Source organism: Callorhinchus milii, unplaced genomic scaffold, assembly GCF_018977255.1.
Source record: "Callorhinchus milii isolate IMCB2004 unplaced genomic scaffold, IMCB_Cmil_1.0 Scaffold5, whole genome shotgun sequence".
In the NCBI taxonomy this organism is placed as follows: Eukaryota; Metazoa; Chordata; class Chondrichthyes; order Chimaeriformes; family Callorhinchidae; genus Callorhinchus; species Callorhinchus milii.
In genome coordinates, this window is record NW_024704746.1 from 45,991,028 (window position 1) to 46,013,607 (window position 22,580).

General features: G+C 41.6%; 1 protein-coding gene and 1 non-coding gene across 3 annotated transcripts in view; one reads left to right on the forward strand and one right to left on the reverse strand.

Annotated features, from left to right (window-relative positions):
• The window catches only part of wnt7bb (wingless-type MMTV integration site family, member 7Bb), a 36,706-nt gene extending 17,802 nt beyond the window's left edge, over positions 1 to 18,904 (forward strand). For both annotated transcript variants that reach the window (XM_042335517.1, XM_042335518.1), the window contains exons 3-4: positions 13,747 to 14,018; positions 17,992 to 18,904. In XM_042335517.1, the coding sequence (XP_042191451.1) occupies positions 13,747 to 14,018; positions 17,992 to 18,471 (752 nt within the window). In that variant the 3' untranslated portion in view covers positions 18,472 to 18,904. The remainder of the gene's footprint in view (positions 1 to 13,746; positions 14,019 to 17,991) is intronic.
• trnav-uac lies at positions 8,606 to 8,677 on the reverse strand. Its single transcript has one exon. It is a non-coding gene; the product is annotated as a tRNA-Val (tRNA).
• Positions 18,905 to 22,580: the final 3,676 nt, after the last annotated feature.

The following is a 22,580-nucleotide window of genomic DNA, read 5'->3' on the forward strand; positions in this document are numbered from 1 at the left end:
GTTTATCATTCCATTAAAGCCTTCTCCCTGAGTGTGCAAGTTGTGCAGTGGAGGACACCAGACTGGAAAGCTTGGAGCAGGGGACATCATACTGAGTTTATGTTTGAATACAATAATTCAGCAATGAGATGACATATATGAAGTTTGGGAAGAAGAAAAGAGATATTTTGGAGAAGCAACGACCTCAGTAGTATTGATAAAAAAGAGAAATACAGGAAATGCTGTGATGAAGTGAGGGAAGGATCGCCTAGTTCACAGCATGTTTTTCTTGTATCCCACCCAAGGAGTGGAAGACAAGTGGGAGCATTCACATTTTGGGCAAAGGTTGGGCTTTATGGAGAGTTGATAGTTCTTTAGAGGGAAACAACAACAACAACAAGATTGCATTTATAGAGGACGTGAAAGGCGCTCTAAATGCAATTCCCTTTAAAGGGAAAGCAATATTTGAGACAAGTGAACTTCATGGATGCTACTTTAGCAATGGGGATATGCAAATTCATTTCAAGCTAAGAGAAGAGAGTGAAAGTTCAGACTGTCAAAAGAAGTAGGAGGGTTAAATTGGATGTAGGGGGTTCCATGTGCCAAGAATTTAGCACATTTTGGCAATGCGGGCTTACATGAAAAATTCCACAATAAGCGGAAGTCGGCAAAGTGCACTCAACCAAATGGTAACTGGAGCATCACCCCACAGTGTTCATATCTTTGCTTCTGTAGAAGGCAGAGGAGTTTTAAGATAATCCTTCACCATATTCTTTGTTGCTCCATCTTATCTTGTTATCCCTCCTTATCCTGTTATCCCTGTATTATCCTATAATCCCTGTATTATCCCATTATTCCTGCATTACAACCAGCAATTTTAAAATAGGGTTGTGCTGTATTATAGTTGACCATTTTATACTTTCATTTCGTTTTAATCCCCACTGTTTTCATTCGACAATAACAACCAAGGCAGGGAGCAAAGAGATTTGGAGGAGAGCACTTTTAATAATGTAAAATGTACTGGTGGTGCCAATTAAGCTATGCAGGCACATAACTAATATAAAAAGGAAGAATAGTATTCAACATTATCTGCACCAATTAAGCAGATGGGCCAAGGAATTACTGGTGGGTATTAATGCTGGTAAATGCAAACTGGAAAAAGAAGCAGTGCGCATGTACAAAATACAAGAGCTGTTCATCAGTAGAGGAAGAATGGGAAATGGAGGCAGAGATTCTTCCCTCTCAGCTCTTTGCAAGCCAAAGCCCTAATGGGTTGGATGGTCCATGCTGGACAAGCAGCAGGAAGCTTGTCAGACAGTGAGACACAATGGTAATGTGATTTTAGCAGGTTGAACTCCAGCAGTACTGCAGTGCACGCTAGGGGTCCCCAAGCTTTGGCTCTCGCCTAAACACTCTGGAATCAGGGAAGTAGGGTGGGTCCTCCAGGGTGAGCATGTGCATCCCATTCCAGACGCAAGTAAATCTCCATGTGTATGTGGCATACATATATGGAACTCTCAGTCTAGTTTGGATATTCTGAAACATGATGAAACGCTCAAGACCCTACCCTACATGAAGGGTGCCATATCAATGCAGGTTGTTGTTGCTGATGGATTTTTGCATGTGTAGCTGACCAATAAGGATTTTTGTGTGATCATTGATCATTTACTGTAGGTTTCCAGTCAATGTGAAGCTTTTCCACCAAAGCTAATTAAATGGTAAGTTGTTTCTTGGCTTCATTAGTGTGACAGAGTAGCTCTTTTTAACGACAAGACTAACAAGTGAAGCAACATTTGGATGTTGTGGACAGTTTTGAGCACTCTACCTTCAAAGAGAGATTGGAGAAGATTTGAGAAGAGTGACAAGGATTATTTTGGCAGATGGAGTTTAAAGTTATGATGAGTTGCACACTTGTTTTCATTGGAGAATAGTTTGGGGGAGGGATATTATCCAGAGCTTCAAAATGCAGAGTGGATAATGTAGAGTTAAACCTTTTGACTTAAGACAGTAATCACAAAACTTGAGGGTTTATATTTCAAATAAAGATGCCTCAAATGACAAGAGATGAAAACAATCCCACCCTCAAAGAGCTGTGGATATTAATTGTAGGCACCCAGCAATAGCAACTGGTACTATGTTAATGCTTTCAACCGGAACTTAATAAACAGCTGCTTGATGGACTAAATGACCTATTTTCACTCTAGGCTTTCTTGTGTCAGCATCACTCAGAGTTAGCAGACAAGTGGGCAGATGTGGAAAAATTCACACTGGTGAAACAAGAGAGCGCTCTTCTGAGATTGCAATCAAGATAAATGTTGGATAGAGCAGAGGAAATTTTGCTTTGCCAGGCTTTACCTTAACTGTGAGTGCCTGATCGTGCCACAGAGTGCCTGGATTGCAAACAAGTTCCCTTCCCCAGCACTGATCCCCTTCAACTGCTGTTCACATAATTGATCACACCAGGGGCAGTTCTCAGGTGTGGAGGAAACTCCCAGGCTGACTGTGTTACAGATCCGATCAAACTCTCAGGCTGATCCTTTTGAACTGGAATCTGAGGCGGATCCCAAAACTGATTTAATCTGTTAAAGTTTCAAAGGCATTTTTTTTAAGATAGTTTTCAGATCAGGCTGCCTCTTTTTAATAATATAATGATAATAATCCTTGTATTTTATATAGCGCCTTATCACATCTTCAAGGCACCTCAAAGTGCTTCACACAATATATTATCAAGTGAATTGTCAGTACATTTTGTGGGCGAATCGCGGCAGCCAATTGCTCACAGCAGTTTCCCGCAAACAGTAGTAGATTTAGTGACCAAATTATTATCAGTATTATTTTTTTTGAAGGGATTATTACCCCCGGAAAAGCAATCTGCCAGTCGACTAACTACCAGGTTCCTACTTACTGCTAGGAAAACAGAGGCTTGTGGAGTAAGGAAACTTGCCTAAGGTTTCGCCCCGTTGGGAATTGAACCTGGGTCCTTTCGCTTGGGAGTTGAGTGCTCTCATCACTAAGCTGTCGGACTCCTTTTTCAGATGTGTCTTCCTTTTCCATCATCTGCTCTGTGCCACGTCCCATCCTAAACCTCAAGCTTCACGCAAGGAACACAAGGAACTACTGCTCTTTGTGAAGAGGAAAGAACAATGGTGAACATGGGGTGGTCGGGGGAGTGGTGGTTGTTGGCTGTTGCCCTCGACCCCTAGAGCTTAGAATCCAATGTGTCACACCTTGCACACCTTGTGTGTTGGCCAATTGCCATGTGCAGGGACTAAGGACCAGGGCCATCCATCCACACTGAGGTTAGTGCAGAAAAAGCCATAGAAGAGAGCAGGGGAAGAAGAGAAGCTAAGTGGTGTAATTGCGGAGTGCCACACGGCTGCACTCTTTGGTCCCTGTGGGTCTATGTGCAGTGATGCCTTAAGAGGATCAAAGAGCCCCAAAGAGTTCAGTCAACCAGCGTGCAGCTTGTGAGGCATTGTTTCAGACCTCAAGTTCCTAGTTTGATTTAAAGTGAATTGAGGTAAACTGCTTCAGATAAATGTGGCAAAACCAGTTTTAAGCACTTCAGATCTTTTACACCCATCGATTGGCTTGTTCAGCACAGTGATGGCATTTTCCCACACTAGTAGACTTCCCATGACAACAGTGCAATTGGCTGGCCAGGTACAGCTAATCTGTGCTCTAGTCCTCCGTTCTGAGAACTCGGTTCCACATTTCAGAAGCGGTTTCCCAGAATGCTCTTAAAGGGACAGTACATATGATTGGATATAGCACAGCAACCTGCTGGTTGTACTTGAAAACGACAACACTGGAATTGAACCGCTAGGACTTAGTGCGTTGACACTGCACATGCGTGAAAGAGTATAGATGATTGAGGAATGTCAAATACCCTTTTAAGCTCAGTATCACTGGAAGGGGAAGGGGTGGTGTAAAAGTACAATCATCAAGAATGTGAAAAGCAAAAACTGTTTTAAATGTCTTCTGAAGGCATACTTCTATTTGATGCCATCAGAAAGCACCCTCCAAAAGTTCCATTTGTGGGGTCTTCCAGCTGGAAAATGCCCACTTGGATAACTTATTCAATGGATCCACCTGTGAGCAACTTACTTTTGCAGGATGATGATCTGCATCCTTAATGACATTGGTTTGTCACCTGATCGTCTCAATCAGATGCAACTCATTTCCAGATATTCAATATTCTATGTTTAAAGCAACTGAATCCCTCAGTTAGATTCCAGCCTGTAATTCATTCTAGGGTGTCCATTATTCTGCATCTAACCCTACAAGCACCTTGCCCAGATAGTAAATACCTTATAATTCTGGATTTTCATTTTTCTTTCATGGCATTCATGTCATTCAAAGTATATTCCATGGGAACCACATAGCTCTGTGATAGTGTTTAAGCTCCATTTTCAGTGACTTTGCTTCCAGCACTGAAGCAAATTGGAGCATGAGGCGTAATGCATAATTCTCATTCCACATCATATGGTTTTGGGGACATTTATAAATTAACACCCAATTTTGCCTGTGCACTTCAATAAAGTTACAAACTAGCACCTAGAAAGTACTTGGGCTGTCAATTGGATGGATAATGAGAATGGATGAATATCTAGGTTCAAGATATAAAGAGGGCGATGTGAGGAATACTCACAGAATGAACACAGGATTTAGCAATTTCTTAAAACATAATGACTGGACTATTTTGAATTCCTTTTGATATTCTCGAGTGTTACATTTTCTTTAGGGATTAAGTAATTTTGAAACAAAACATTCCCCTGTAGAGGGTGGGGTGCAATCCATGATAGAGTAGGTTTTGAACAATCAATGGAACATGCAGGTTCAAATGGCTTTTTCAATCCATTCTGGCGGTTCACCAGTGGGTACGTAGCTTTGATCTGATTTCAAGGATTTTGAACATGGGGGTAGATCTGATAACACATCTAAATCCAGAAGATCTAGGCAGACCTTCTCCAGGGTTAGACTGAGATCTGAACCTTGGGCCCTCCAGGTCTGGTCTGAATACTTGCTGTCTGTATGAGGACATGGAGGTACTTGTCCTGCACTTGAAGACAGCTCCATTTAGTTCAGTAGCTGCATCGTTAATGCATGAAAAAATGTAATTGTAGGTTTCAGCTCCTCACGAGCTCAAACTGGTGTTTATGTCTGAGCAACATGCCTGTGTGACGGCATCAAACTATTTATACTGGAGGCGTGAGCGGCACTGTAGCAGACTGAACGCACTGTTTTTAGACAAAGTGAAAGTGCAGAACAATTCAGAGTGATCGTGACTTTCCTTCACAGAACTGAGTGACTCACGTAGAGATATGTGAGGGGGAGCGGAGATCGGACTGGTTTGACTTTAGGTATGTTTTTTCTTTCTTTCCCCACCCCCAGCAAAAATTCCTTCTGACAATTTCCATCACTGGATTCACTGGTATGAAAACTACAATTCCCAATTTGTTGTGTTTGTAAGATTATTTAAAAAAGTACATATATATATATCTAATTGGACACAAATGAAAGTGAGATATGTATGAACTGGCCCAACCTGAGATCAGCTTCTAGTCTTTGTGGCCTAGTGCAGCACTGGGGAATACTTTTACCATCAGAGGTTATAGACTGCTGTAAGAAACCTTCACTCAGTAGTTCCATGAGGCCAGGCCTGTGTTTGAGGGAAATAAAGTAAAGAGAGAAATTGTAAACCTTAATTTCTTCCCTGTAAAGGACTAACTGAATGGAACAGAGAAAAATATTTAAAAAGCGGGGGTGAAATTGAAACAGTTAGTAGTAGAAGGTGAAAGATGAAAGCATTTGTCCCAAGCTCTGCAGTCCAGTCATCTTTTCTGATATTAGTGATGTATGTTTTTGATTACGGTTTCATCATTAGTTGTTCTTTATTCTTTACAATAAAACTTTTTCCGACACTCAAAAGGGCACCTCTTTGGATACGGGTGATCCATTTTCTGTTTTCTGCAGCAACCATCTCTGTTGGAGAGACTACAAATTTACTGCCAAATTAAGGGCAATTTTCTGCTGTGGTCTTTGTGCCCAGGAATAATTGGATTGAGTCTTCCCAGAGTCTAACAGCCATTGGAAAGAGAGGTTTTCTTCACAGCAGTCTAAGCTCAGCTTTGCTTCTTGCCGACATATCAGGACAGAATACTCACCGTGTAACAGAGCACCTTGGAACTTTACATGGCTGCACCCCAGCATCTCTTCACAAATACAAGGATTGTTATTATTTCAATGGCATTCTTAAAAATAGTAATTATAATCCTTGTGTTTGGTGTGACCCCTATAACATCAAAACATTTCAAAGCACTTTGCATTTCTTGAAAATGTAATGACTGCAGTTTGGCGAATGGGGCAGCCTATTTCCCACAAACAGTCATTACTAATTTAGTAATTTGCTGCCCAGGGGACCGAGAGAAATCTCTTTTTAAATAATGTCATAGGAACTTTAATATCCACCTGAACAAGTAGACAGGACCTTGCTTAATATCGTATCCAAAGGATGACACCTCTAAGAGTATAACACTGCCCCAGAACTACACTGAAGAGTCAGCCTAGACTGTGAGCTCAAAGTCCCAACTTGCGGCATTTATAACCACAACGTTCTGGCCCAGAGGCGAGAACACTACCACCTTAGCCAGGCTGAAACAACTGCCCCAGGTGCGGATTAACACATGATTTGACAAGGCACCAGATACAATTCCCGGGCTGTGAGTGGGGGATGGTGGCGCTCAGTGTAGGCAGGCTGGGCTTCCCCAGTGCACAGTGAAAGAGAGTACGCGACGTTCCTCCAGGAACCGACAGGAAGCGCGAGACGTGAGGCACGGACGCAGCCCCTGCTCTAGCCTGCCCCCTCCACACTGCACAAAGGGACCTCGAATGTTTCTTGGTAGTCAGGGCCCGAAAAATTCTCGATACGTCTCTGAACCGCCCAAATTTGAAAATAGAAATCAGCCTTTGATTCTCTTCAATTATTGAAATTCATCAATAATAAGCCTTGCATTTTATATAGCACATTATCATGTCGTCGAGCAGGTCTCAAAGCGCTTCACAGGATATACTGTAAAGTGAATTGACTATATTTTTGGGGGCGAAACGTGGCAGCCAATTGCGCACAGCATTGCATTTAATACAGTGAAATGCTGCTTTAAGGTAGTGAATCTGTTACAGGCTGGTTTTGTCTGGAATACATTTCTCATGAAATAGCTGGTCAGGTGAAGCTGCCTGTTTTATTTACCTTTAGGGCCATGAGTTGGGTGGGTGTGGCAAGGTTGCTGTCAGACTGCGGGGTGTTTATCCCAGATACGCCCTTGTGATTGATCGACAATCCTAAAATACAACAGGACAAACTCTGAATCACTGTTGCTCAGTAGTTAAACAGACTGACCATGGACTTTGTTTTTGGTTAGGAGTATTTTAGGAAGTGCTTCACAATTACAGGGCTTATTTATCAAGCTCCCTCTAGATATTTTAGTATTACAATTGTAGTCTTTGGAGAAGTCAAATTTTCTCGTTTGCGTGAGTAATAACAATCCAATCATTGTATGAACAGAGTCTTTCATGATTCCTGATCCAAAGTATACTAATTAGCTGTCGTTCAACCACCACTGTTCTGTTAAATAAATAATGAACTAGCTGTCAGTGCTCTTATTTGTTCAATCATTTAATCATAAGTCATAGAGTACCGTAAATTTACTGCTATCTCAGTAACAGAACCTGAACAAAGCACCTTCCGTTCACTCGTATAATATTACCCATCGGGTAATCTACCTTAGCAATACAAAAGTATACCTTCTGCCTCTAGTTAACACTTGACTCTCTCAATCAGTAACACAGAGTCTAAAACAATATATCCTTCCTTTTCCTAACACTGCTCCTATCACACACAATGATTGTATCACTTTCATTAACACCCCTTTCCTCTCAGAAATAGCTTTCACAACTCCTGGACAATAGATATTGAATATGGCTCTCTCAGTAATTGAGAGGCTTTATAAAATGTATGTAAAACAACTGCTCTACAGCACCTACCTGATTTCAACATGTTTGGTGCATTTAACCATATGAATCAGAAATAGCCAGTAGCAAAAAGGAAGGCCCTCTTTACTAACGTTTTGTTTATTTTCGTTGTTAACACAAAACGAAAGATCCCATGGCACTATTTGAAAAGAGAAAGGAGTTTCTCCCAGTGTCCTGGCCAACCAATCTCCCACTAAAAAAATTGGTCATTCGTTTGTAGCTGTTTGTGGGACATTGATGTAGATTGTGACATTGATGAGTTAAATCCATTGAAGTGCTTTGCGACATCTTGAAAATTAAGATGCCATCTCAATGCATTACTATTTATATTACGATTTCCTTGAAGTTATAATAATAATAATAATAATCCTTGCATTTGATATAGCGCTTTTCATGTCGGGAGGACGTCCCAAAGCACTTCACAGAACACACTGTAAAGTGAATTGACTGTATATTTGTGGGCGAACGCGGCAGCCAATTGCGCACAGCAATGTCCCACAAACATTCGTAGATTGAAAATGACCAAGTTATTATTGTTTTTGGTTTTGGAGGGATTATTATTAGGCGTGTGGAGTAAGGAAACTTGCCCAAGGTTTCGCCCTGCCTGGAATTGAACTCAGGTCTCTCGCTTGTAAAGCGAGTGCTCTAACCACTGAGCTACAGGACTCCACAAAGTTATCACATTTTTGATATAAAGGAAGCATTAATAATAGTAATAATAATATGTATATGACGTCTTTGCATAGATACACATAGGTAGCAATTGCTTTTCTGCATTCTACTTCTCTATCATTAATTGTTGTGGTCCCTGGGTTACACAAGAGCCCAAGCGTAGTTTAAAAGATATTGAAGACAACAACAACAAAATTACACCTATAAAGCGCCTTTTACGTCGGGAGGACATCCCAAAGTGCTGGACAGTCAGGGGTCAGGACCTGAACATGGGGGAGGGGTGGGGTAGGGGTGAGGGAAGGCAGAGAGGTGGGAGGGCATCCGAAGGCATGATCGAAGAGGACGGTCTTGAGAACGGCTTGGAAGGAGGCAAGGGAGGAAGCGAGGTGAAGGGACTATGGGATGGATTCCAGAGTGTGGTGGCAGAGAGGCTGAAAGCCTGGCCACCAATGGTAGGGCGGGTTGGGTGGGAGACATGGAGCAGGCCAGAGCCCGCTGAACAGAGGGAGCGGGCAGGTTGTTAGGGAGTCAGCAAGTCGGAGAGGTAGGAGGGGGCAAAGCCATGGATAGTCTTGAAAATGAGGATGAGGATCTTGAATTCGATCCTTGAGGGATGGGGAGCCAGTGGAGTCGGGCGAGGGTGGGAGTGATGGGGTCACGGAGCCTGGTGCGCGAGAGTACACGAGCTGCAGAGTTTTGGATGATCTGCAGCTTGTGAGGGGTAGAGTTGGGAATTGCCATAATCGAGCCTTGATGTGACGAATGTGTGGGTAAGGGTGGGTAAGATGAAGGGCATGATTGACAGCAACCTTTGGAAGGCAGAGAGGGAGGCACCCATGGAATAGAAACAGAAGTAACAACATCTAATTTCCTTGCTGTTGAGGTTCCACCTACCTTTTAATCTGCTCCTGTTGATCATTCATAGGAAGCTGAAAATAAAAACAAAATACAATTGAATTAACACACATTAGCCCAAGTGTAACATTACTAATAGTTCCATTTGATAAAGCATTTCATTTCAGTAATTTTATATCGCAGTATTATCTCAAAGTATTTCATACAATAGGTTATACTATGATGTGTAGTGACTTTTATTATGTTGACAATTGCAACATCAATTAAATTCACCTGTCTTGGTGCAAACACCCCCACATTTAAAGGAAATGAGTTCAGTAAGGTGGTTAAATCTAATTTCAGATTATTTATGTTAAGGTAACTAAGCATATCACCTGTCATTGTGACTATCGCTAACAGATAAATTATCAGCTTCCTCTGCTTAAGAGGTATCTGTTCAGTGAGATTGATATCAGCAATATGTCAGCAATCCTAGTTGCATTCAGAACATTTTGTATTTTTTACAGTAATACATATACCTACCGTAATCCAGGATATGGGAGGCCAGTGGTTTAGAATACTATATGAGAGCATTTTAGTGGGATTCCTGCATTTGGAAGTTGCTGACTGGCTTGGTTTTCCAGTCGTGTGGGAAATGTTTTGGTTTTATTAGTTATTGTTTATAGGTGTTGCTGTTTGTCTCTGATGTTATGATCTATTGAAGTTTTCTAATGTTATTTTTCTCTTGTGTTATTGTCTATAAGAAATCTCTGGTGTTGCCTGTTTTCTCTGGTATGATTTTTTCCATGGTTACAATAATCCTTGCATTTGATATGGTGCCCTTCACAGTGGAAGGCCACCTCAAAGTCCTTCACAGTATTTACTGTTAAGTATAGTGACTGTGTATTTTGTAGGCAAAAGCAACATTACTTTGTGAACAGCAATGTACCACAAACAGACATGAAAAGAATAACCAATTTTATCTGGGTAATAGTTGGCAGGACACCGGGCGAAATTCCCTTTTCTTTTCAAATGAACGCCACCTGAATAGGCAGACAGGACCTCAGTTTAACATCTCATTCGAAGGATGGCTCCTCCAACACTGCACTGGTGAGATCCGTGATTTAACTGGCTTTCTCTAGTTTACAAGAGATCTCTGAAGTTACTGTTTTTCTTTAGTGTTATCCTCCATAGGTGAACGTAATGGTTTTTCTCTTGCTTTGCAGGATTTGGGAGAATGTTACTGGTTTGTCCTATTATTTTTCTATAAAGGAAATACAAGCCTTATTTCCCTGATGTTCTGCTCTACAGGACATTGTTCTTAGGTTTTCTTTGGTGTTCATGGAACACAAAGTTTAAGACTATAAAAAATGGAATTTAGTCTTGTGGTTTTAGGAACAATTTAACATGTAATGTGATGCCACATTTGTAGGTACTTACCTCAGTGTTGATACTTCTTCCCATAATGATTGGAAGGTAGTATTATACTGTGCACCCAGAGCCACAAAAACTGTGTTGAGGTATCTAATGTTGCGGTTACAAAATGGAAGAGCAGAAACTCATGGAATCAGAGGTCACTTCTGCATTTATCATGCTTTGTCAATCTTAGTTTAATTGCTTCTTTTATTCTGCTCATCAAGGGGTTACCTTCAGACTGTACATTTTTTTTAAAAGGGGCTACGATCTTGCTTCTTGTGTGTTACCTGGGATGATGAGATCAGAATTGATTCCTATCTGTTGTTTGCATTTCAGAATTATTAGACATTGCAGTTACATCTGGCAGATTTCTTAATCTATTCCCACAGGGAAATTGTACATATTTCCATTTTCTTATATTCGGGAATCACAGTCGTTTTGGCAGCATAGGTGAGATGAGAATCAGAAACTCCTCACTGATATGAACAAAACTGTTGCTGGAGTCCAAAAGCACATTCGTTGCTGCCAATTTTGCTTTTGGTTTGCAGTTTTCTTCCTGAATGCACTGACTCATGTTGCAGTAGGATCTCTCATGCATTGTCTGACCCAAGACCCTCTTCACCTTGTGACCCAAAACAGTGAGAGTGAGCAGGCAATTTATGTGTGGGTGCCATGCCTGCTGAGTCCAGGGCTGTCCTGATCTCATATCCAATCATGTATGCTTTCTAGCAGGGTTTAATGGGTAGTGATCAAGAGTGCAAACCCAAGCTATCTCTTAGCTCCATTGTCAAGTATGCTGATTGCTTAACTGTTGTCTTGGCTTAGATCATCTTACTCGGCATAGATTGAGAAGTTGATCTATACACAAGTACTTAATTTATACACCTCCTCGATTCATTCCTATGACCAGGGATCAAGGAATTGCGTATAATACAGCCTTTTATAGCTGACCCCGTCAGGACTGAGATTTGAGAAGCTTCTAAGGAAGTTCAGAACCGTAAATACATACTGTTCCCCAAAACACTAGGGTAGAAAATTCCTGTGCAAAACAGCATGTTAAATGACTTGTGCTGATTGAAACAATAGATAATGCTGTATTGTATGTGTGGCTCTGGATGTGGACAGTGCATTTAAACCTGGGGAGAATAACAGCTCACGGTGGATAGGCAACATTCCACTGCAATTGCAAAAAATGAACAGATTGTACATTAGATAAAGAATAATGGATACCTGGCAGCAAGTTGAAATTCACTCAATATCGTTTTTCCCTGTAAACTGTCCTCAATGTGGACTGAACAATGGAAAATAAGAGGCAGCTGGGGGATTCCTTGGACAGTGAATATTATTGACCTGAGTGAAATATAAACAAGTAACAGGACTGAGCAGTTTACAGTTGTTTGGGGATTAGGTAATGGGATATGTATAGGTAACAGTGATGTCTGCAATTAAATAGCAGGGACAGGGAAGAGAAAGTCTTCCTTAGACTATGGTTGTTTGCCCGGAAACTGGTTCAGAGCAGCCATAGTTAACCCTGTGAGTAACCTGCCTCCCATCTTCTCTGACAGTTGGTGCATAAACCAAGGAAGCATCATGGATTTCTCAGCTTCAAAACACACCTGTGTAGTAAATGGATCTTGTTGTAACATTATGAGAAATTTACTTTTAAAATAAAGAAAACATTAATGATCAGGTAAACTTTAGCTTGTGATGAGAACTGGAAAGTTCAACTACACTCCAAAAAGGGTTCCATAGCTATCAGAAACCCCCGCCCCTCCAATCTCCCCCTTACATCGAAATAAGGCACTTCAGCCCGATTGATCTGCTAAACTTGGACAATGAGATATGATGGTTTCTTTGATCCTTGGATTGGAAGAGGTGGATGACACAAATGTCAATTAATGGAGAGCAAATAAGCCAGTTCACTACCATAAATAAGTGAATAAATAATGAATCTTGCTTGACAACGTTCGAGGGAAATTGCGAAATAATTGCGGTTCACTGAGCTGAATGATTTTTTCTTGTTCTATGTGTTCTTAAGTTCTTACTGCATGGATTCAGAAAAGCAAGGTGAGGTGCTATGGACACTCCATATTTGGTTATAGAGAAGCTATCTCAAGAGTTGGCAAACAAAACAAATGTTATTATTGTTTGCATTAACCCGAGTTCTATGTTGCAGCATTCTATGTTGAGCACAAGCTCCTTTGAAGGTGTCTGAGAGGTACAAGTGCGTTGGTGTTTTTCACAGCAATAAATTGAAAATAATCTCCTGATAATTTAATGAGTCAAAGGGAGGAGTGACGATGGTTAAAGATGAGCAATATTTCCAAATCCTAGTGACTTCAATACTGAAGTTTTCAATACTGAAGTCACTACTGAACTAAAATGAATGGTGGAGCAGGGTTGTGTCCTGTGCCTGTATATGGACCGGCTTGGACTGCCCTGCACTCTGCTGCCACTGTTCCTGTCCGAGAGAAACAGGCCTTTGACAAGCAGGATGAGGGATGGAAATGCAGAGGCTGCTTGGCAGATTATGAAGTTCGGATCAAGCTCTCCCAGAGATTATGGATGCAAGAAAGATCAAGAGAAACACCATTTCCAGACCACATGGGGGAAGGACCCAAATTGCAGACATTTCTCCACAGTGAGTGTGTAGTTCAAGAAATATGACTACCTGTTCAATCGCAGATAATGTAAGAGATGCTTCAGAATAAGGGAAAATAGATAATATAATCCAATGAATTGAATGGTAGGCTGCTGCCAGCCGATGTGTAACAAGTTTCTTTCATGAGTAACATTGCCCTTCTGTGTCTCCAGGGAGCCGAGAAGCAGCGTTCACATATGCAATCACTGCAGCCGGTGTAGCTCATGCTGTGACTGCTGCCTGCAGTCAGGGAAACCTGAGCAACTGTGGGTGTGACCGAGAGAAACAGGGCTACTACAACCAGGAGCAGGGCTGGAAATGGGGAGGCTGCTCGGCAGACATCAAATATGGGATTGAGTTCTCCCGGAGATTTGTTGATGCAAGAGAGATCAAGAAAAACGCCCGGAGACTGATGAACCTGCATAATAACGAAGCTGGCAGAAAGGTATCTGTGCATCGCAACAATCAACGGTGTACTTACACTTCACATAACCAATGCATACACTTGTTTTCCATGTTGGGGGATCGAATGCTTTCTCCTTTGCATTTACTCTCCGTCTAATGCACCAACAAGTCAGATAAAGCGAGGATTAAACTCTAATCTCACACCACACAGGGTCTCAATACCAGTCTCACAAATCAGGGTCTCAATACCAGTCTTACACAACATGAGGCTTCAATGGCACTTTGATACAATGTAGACCCTAGTGTGGGTCAGGATTTTTTTGGCTCAGAGACAACACACATGAATGAGTGGTACACCCCTGTCCAGATGTTGGAGTTGCCAATTCTTTGAGATTTTGGTAAAGAGATTGGACAAAATATCCAACTGGTAGAACCAGCACTGCCATTGCAATCGTTTTACTCCACAGGAAAATATGGAGATGTTATTCATTAGTGTTGGATTGTGGGACAGAGACATGGAGGAACAGTACAAATGCTGAAAATCTGAAACAAAGAAAATACTAAAAATACACAGCGTGTTTCAGAAGTAACCGTTTGCCAGAAGTGGACCAATCAAGCAGAAGAAGCCCCCTTATAGGACTGAAGAGAAAGTCATACCAGACCAAGCAGATGTTATAAAACTGAAACCTATTGACTACATACGCAAAGGAGTTTGTGGGTCATTAGCAGATTACTGGAAAGAGGTGTTGAAGGGTTGTTCATGACACCGGGGTAAATAATATTAAACTTTACAATTGATGTAGCTCTTTATCTGTCAAAACATCTTAAATCAGAATTTTTCTCCAAAGTGCAGGCAAATGTGGCAGACAATTTACACACATCAATGTTTCACACACAGCCATGAGGTAAATGACCAATGTTATTTGTTGGCTGGAAGAAACTGATTTCTCTTTTTGAATCCACTTTAACATCCACCTGAACACCTGGCACTCTTTGAAAAGAGAAGGGAGTTTCTCTCAGTGTCCTGGCCAACAGTCACTTAGATAAAATTGATAATTCACTTTATGGTTGTTTGTGGGAAATTGCTGTATGCAAATTGGCTGCCGGATTTGACTACAAAATACAGTCAAAAAACTTTACAGTAAATCACGTGAAGCACTTTCAGGCATCCTTACAATATGAAAGGCTTTACATGAAATGCAAGGATTATTTATTTAACAGGCATTGGGACTATGTAAAATGCAAGGATTATTATTATATAGGTTAAAAAAGGGATATACCAGGGGAATGGATGGAATAAGGGGGGAGGATAGCTCAGGTTTGAAGTTACAATCGGTGAAGGGCAGTAGACTGAAGTCTCCTGAGAAGATAATAAGATTCTGCTCCTGAATGTATTTGTTCATCTTAGAAAAAGAAAAATATGACAAAACATCAGATCAGCCATAAAAGATAAATGATATAGTGAAAGAAGTTTAAGTAATCTTAAAGGCTGAATTTGTTAATTAATCCTTGTATTTGATATAGTGCCTTATCAAGTCGTTGAGACGTCTCAAAGTGCTTCACAGGATCTACTGTAAAGGAGATTGACTATGTATTTTGTGGACTACTGGGGCAGCCAATTTTACACAGCAATGTCCCACAAACAGCCATGGAGTAAGTGACTAATTTTATTTGGGGGATTGTTGGCCAGGACATCGAGAGAAACTCCCTTCTTTTTTCGAACAGCACCATGGGATCTTTAACGTTCCCCCTGAATAGGCAGACTGGACCTCGGTTTAACTCCTCATCCAAAGGCACCTCTGACAATGCAACAACAACCCCCAGCACTGCATTGGAGTGCCAGCTTAGCTTTGTGATTCCAAATTCCGACGTGGGGCTCGAACCCACAATCTTCTGACTCAGAGGAGAGAGAGCTCCATGAGCCAGGCTGACGCATGTTAACACTGAATTTTCAATGGAAGTTATTTTTTGTACAAATTATTTTCTGAAGAAAGTCTTATGAACTCCAATAGAGCTCTGTTTGGTATCTGGATGCCAACAACCTCTCCATGGATCTGAACTACTGAGCAAAATGTGGAACGTGATTAGCACCATTGATTTGGCAAGCAGGAATTCAGCTTGTGCAATATTGGCTTGGCTATTCAGTCTATAGGCCAATCTAAGCAGTGGTTAGTGAGTTTAACATCCAGAAGTGCAAGGTGAATGATGATCTGCCTCTGATTGCTGTTCCACGGCAGGAGAATGGAACCATGACCAGGAAAAAAATCTTCATATTTTTGAAACTTTTGGGAGGTTGCTATCTGTTAAAGCAGAAGTGATCTGCGACATAATTTTGTAATTATAATTTGCTGAAATCCAGATGTTTGTTTAAACTTTTTTGTTGCTGTGTCAGCTAAGTGCATAAGTTTGAACATTCCCACCTAGCATTTAAAGAGCTAAAAATACAATTTTTACACACCCATTATAGGCCTGTCATGTATAATTTTACAGTGGGCACTTGACTATTGTATTTATTTGGGGTGGGATTTATTTAGTTTGGATGGGGAAGCAGCATGTGTAGCTGTTGGGTCGTAAAACAATCAAGAAAAATGTATTCAAAAGAAAAAGAGAGAAAGGAAACATCGCAGCCTGCTTATTATTTTACCATTTTCTGTCATAATCAGTGTATAATCCCATCACTTTAAACTGCCAAGATTTCTCCCATTCAGATCAGTTTGCTTCACCCAATGTTGGGTCATATTAATGTACGGTTGGGTATAACCATTGACTTGCCAGCAATCATGAGCTGCTGTTGGAGATGCCTTGGTTGAAAAACAAATCCAAAAATTGTAAACAGTTCGAATAAAAGTGAGCAGTACCCTCACATTTTCAGAATAAATTCCGTATTCCTGACTGTCAACAGGAACAGCAAAACAGTAGCATTCTGAAAACTGGATCAGAATTCCGAACTGTCAACAGGAGAAGGAAAATCAAACAGCACAAACTGCATGAGTAAAAGGAGTGGGATATGGTTCACCCTGACTCATGATTGTAAAGAAGGGCATTGCCTCTGTGGTGGATCAGAGGACATCAGAGTAATTAAAGCACTTGATTCACACCCAGATCAGCTGTCTGTGCCCCCAGTATATCCCACTGAACTGTTTGTTCACTGATGCGAGCTGGTTGCCTCACACATCTGAAAATTAACAGAGCAATCCAGGCTCCAACATAAATATAAAGCACAGAACAGAGAAACAACAACATTTATATAACGCTCTTCACACCGGACGGCGTCTAGGAGTGCTTAACAGTGGTGGAGCCTGATTCCGAGGTGGTGGGAGGTGACTGTAGGCACGGTCAAAGAGAAAGGTTTTCAAGCGCGACTGAAAATGGGAAGAGAGGGGGCAAGGCGAAGGGATTGAGGGAGAGAGTTCCACAGCTTCAGGGGCTAGTGGCCGATAGTGGGGCGGAGGGGACGAGGAGGAGGCTGGAGCCAATCGAGCAGGGGTAGCGGGTAGTGATGTAGGGAAAGAGCAGGTTGGAGAGATGGGGGGTGCCAGGGCATGGAGGGATTTAAAAACAAGAGTGAGGATCTTGAAATCGATCCACTCTGTGACAAGGAGCCAATGGAGTTTGACAAGGATTGGGGTAATGGAGGTACAGAGTTTAGTGCAGGCAAGAATGCGGGTGGCAGAGTTTTTAATCATTTGAATTTTGTGAATAGTGGAGCAGGGGAGACCAGTGAGGAGGACGTTTGAGTAGTCGAGGCGGGATGTGACAAAGTAGTGAACAAGGGTTTTGGCAGCTTTTGGGGTGAGGTACAGTTGGAGATAGGCAATGTGGCAGAGGTGGAGGAGACCAGATGTGGGGTACAGAGGATAGCTGGGGATCGAACCTGACCCTATGTTGTGCTAAGAAAAGTCATTTAGCCCATCAAGCACATTAGTTTTGAGGTGACCCCAGATTGTTAAAATTTGCACTCTATTAAGAATAGTTTTAATATCCTGAACAAGTTTCATTATTTATTCCAACAGATCCTGGATGAAAGAATGAAGCTGGAATGCAAATGTCATGGTGTTTCTGGTTCATGCACGACCAAGACATGTTGGACAACTCTTCCCAAATTCAGAGAAATTGGGTACGTTTTGAAAGAAAAATACAATGAGGCTGTTCACGTGGAAGCAGTGAGAGCAACCCGTCTACGGCAGCCCACCTTTCTCAAAATCAAGAAGCCCAGGACCTATCGAAAACCAATGGACACAGATTTAGTTTATATCGAACGATCACCAAACTACTGTGAGGAGGACAGATCGACAGGGAGCGTGGGGACGCAGGGGCGGTTGTGTAACCGCACTTCACAGCATGGAGATGGCTGTGACCTGATGTGCTGTGGCAGGGGCTATAACACCCACCAGTACACCAAAGTCTGGCAGTGCAACTGTAAGTTCCACTGGTGCTGCTTCGTCAAGTGCAATACGTGCAGCGAAAGGACGGAGGTGTTCACCTGCAAATGAGGAAGTGATCGACACAGATAGAGACACTTCGTCCTAGAGAATGAGGGACAGACAAAGAGAGAGTGACAGACAGACACATACAGACAGACCGAGAGGAAGCAAGCAAGAAGAAAAAGAAAAAGTGGAATTTGAAAACATCTCAGCACAGCATCATTTTGCACATCACCTTTTTTCACAAGAATAACATAAAATGACCCTTTGCTTGAAAGGATGTTGCATCTTGATTGGCTGATGTTTCCATCTTGCATTCATCTCAAAACTGGAGTCAGATGCAATTGGATACAAATGGTGCCACTTGAACCCTGCAGCGATTGCCATGGACTCTGGGAGCTGCAGTCTATTTTTACGGCTAGTCTGACATCTGTGGTACAAGTTGGAGGTGACCATTCTACAACTTCCAGAATGCCACGCACTTTACCATCTCTCTTCCCTACACCCCCCCCCCCCCCATCTCCACCCCACCACCCCATATTGTTCATAAGAAGTTCTCTGTATCCTGTACCTTCAGAACACAGGAATAAGTGGACAATACTTTAAAACGCACACAAAAACAAAATTGTGTGAAGAATTTGCAGTGAATTGTGGGGCACGAGGAGAATGCTCACTCTGTGAAGGAGGAAACAAAGCAAAGCCTTGCTTGGTGCTAATATACTGTATAGACTGGAAATGACTGAGATGCACCACTCCAACATCCCACCAACAATGTGCTGAGGTTCACAGTGAAGCGGGAGGACAGGGAGATCAGTCCCCTCCTTTTGTTTCAAAATGATTGAATACGTCTCTTGTCCAGTCTCACTGGAACCGTTCAAGACACCAAGAAAAAAAAATGTTTATTTATGTTATAGAATGGAAAGAAGAAACTAAGCACTAACGGGTAGAAATCTTGTAATGATTTTTTTAAAAATGTAAACATGTTAGATTCTTTTCTGATTTATAACACATTTATTTGGATATTCCCCGAATATTTCTCTGATACTAATCTGCCTTTACACCAATAGTTTTAACAGGGAGCGCGGCTAGAATCCTAGAGGGACGCATGGACAGTTTAAGTTTAAAATTTACATCAAGATATTCATAGATTCAAATAATCTAAAAAAAATTAATTTATTTTGAAAAGAAAGTTGCTGAATGCTGGGACAAAGGGACATTATATGCTACTGCTACGGCTGACCGTAAATATTGCAGAAAAAATAGAAACAATTTTACGCTTAGCGAAAACATTGCCCAAGGCGATATAATAATATCGGATTCTAAAAGCATGGTTTTCTGATTCTTGGTTTTCTCCAATCACAATGTCACAATCTGCAGAATGGGGACATCTCAGAAAGATCTGGGCTGAAATTGTGCGCTACTGGAAATATTACAATTTCACTGATTACTGCCACAGTTTGCCTTTTGGTTGGTCTATATGTAACATTATCCGCCGCCTGTTAGGTAGAATGAAATGCAGTGGTGCTTCAAGGCTGCTTTTTCACCGTATAGGATTTGTGCGACCTGCAGTTTGAGCAATTGGAGATTTTACAGGTAATGTTGAGATCCATCACTAAAAGTAGACCGTTTATAGGCTGGCAACATGAGCCAAATGAACCTTGAGGGTTGAAGGCTTTTTACTCCCAACTTTTTAAGCATACATGCTTTTTTCCCTCCCTCCCTCCCTATTATCCCCTAAACATGTTTGCTGCTGCATTTTTTCATTCAGCCAGGAAGGGAGGACAATCTGAACTGCAAACCTCAAAGACCCATTTTCACCATTTTATGATTGGCCCATGGAAGGTTTCTGCTTCACTGGAAGTGAGACATGTTCTGCTAGCTCTTCCCCCTTCTTCACAGAAAAGAGACAGCACTTAAATCCCAAGCTGTGACCTCCTTTAAAAAATTCTGAGTGTTCTCCTATCGAAAGCACTTGAATTTGAACAAGTGTAAATTTGGAGCCGTTTGGAAGTCCACTTGCTAGTCTAGGCCACCAGTGATTTAGCAAAGAAATAGATACAAGATTTTCAGAGTGCTGCAGCCTGTAATTCCTCCCCTGCTGGTCCTGTGCCTGACAAATTACATGTGTTTTCTGCCTAAGGATTTAGCCACCAAAACGATTTTCAAACCTTTCTTGGAGCTCTTAAATTATTCCTTCCTGCCCCTTTTGATACCATTGCTGCTGTCTCATTAATGTTCTTGCCTGGTTTTGTGGTTCAGCCTGTGCTTCCATAATTGCTACCAAAGTCATTCTATGACAGCTGACAGACAGACTTGTCTCACGGCTTACTTACTGGGAACTAATGAAATCTGCCTATTGAGGGGAAGCCAGTAAATTCTGATATTCATCCCACCATAGTGTCAGCATTCAAACGTGGGCCATGAAAGCAACCAGGCTGGTCCTTTTCATTCTTATGTCCTTTTAATGAATTGACCAGCAAGCCCCCAAATGGCTTTTGTAGGTTTCTTCAACTTAAAATAAAGGAAGTGTTCAACACTAAGTGGAATCAACAATGCACATGTTGGCTATGATGACACAAAGCCACAAGTGAGTGCCAAACAGGCTGCCGCAAAACTGTGACATTCAAAGGAACACACAAGGCACAGCCATATCTCCCAATCGAGCAGATGGTGAACTTCGCCAGCTTCCAGCGCAGATACTGAAACTTGGGGCTATGTGCACTCGCACGATTGAGCTTGTAGTGTCCCCAGCACAGTCAAAACTGCTGAAACTTTACACATTGTGTTTGGAAAAAATCCTCAATCATTAATCGTGAACAGACTAACTTCAGCATTCATAAATTTCAACTTCCAGATACATTAAATACGTGTTTGTGGTCAATTGCTAATGTTACAAAAACCTTTGGTCCTGGCGCTTGTGTCCTGATATACTATTTTCAAGTGTAAATTGAAAGAACTTGAACCATTCACCTCCTTGGTAAATGTGCCATGTGGGGTGGTTCTGTGCTGAACAGGAACCTCCCAGATTCCATTCTTCCTCCCTGCTGAGTTACTTGATCTCAGTTGGAGCTGTTATGGGATGATAACAGTTTACCTTAGTGTCTCTGAGCTGGGAAGGTAAAAAATAATAAATCAGCCAGCAATCCTGCTATTTATCACCATCCAGTGACCCTTGGTGGAAAGTGCACACATGTGGATGGCGAGAGAATGTAGGATCAAGTTTAGCTGAGATACTTTCCATGGTCAAATTGACAATGACCACTTAATGTCCAGACCCATATATGAAGATTATATGCTTGGATAAAGTCCTGAACACCCATAGAACTGTACCTGGAGGGATGTATTACCTTTCAAGGGAGGGCCTTTCAGAAGTCCATTTCAGCATGACGTGAACTGGTTAAGAAATACCAGATGAGAATTTTCAAGAGTGCTGTGCTCATCAAGAACGTATGCCAGTAATTCCTCCAATGCTGCTCCAGTTCCTACATCCGCACAAGAAAGGAAAGATAAGGGGACAGAATTGGGAGGAGGGGTTGGGAGGGAAATACCAAAACAACTCACCCCTCTGTGCTGTGGTCCGGAACCGATTTTGTGAATTTTAGGCTCTAAATCAGGTGCTTTTTGTAGAACTGGAAAATCAGGTCCAAATTAAGACTAATTGTAAGAATTGTTCACAATTTTGCGCATTCTTAAATTTTAAGATTAATGGCTTTTCAGACTAAGAGTAGGTAGAATTACGGGCTTCCTGTGTGCAGCTGGATCAGTAGTGGTTAAAAACACACACACAATGCAGGTGGGCAAGAGTCGCTGTTTTACTAAGATTCCCTATGTTTAACTGTGAGGGGTTTACCTTGTCTGTTACCTTGTTGTGTGGCATTTATTACCCAGAGCAAATTTAATAGAGCCGAACACAGGTACTAGTTATTAAATGAGGCTAAAGCAATCCACGATGGGGAATATGTCAGAAGCACCTGTTCCATTCCAAACAGAATTACATGAATGGGAGCACAGAGAATAAACCTTCAAAATAGGAAACACCCCATTCTGAGTTGAGAGGGATGTGAGTGATTAAGTGATGTGTTCTGCACCCAGAAGTCACTCATGACACTCTACATTCAGATGCAAGCAGGCAAGATTTTTGTCTATAGAGATTCATGGGCAATAAATACAAGGCACAT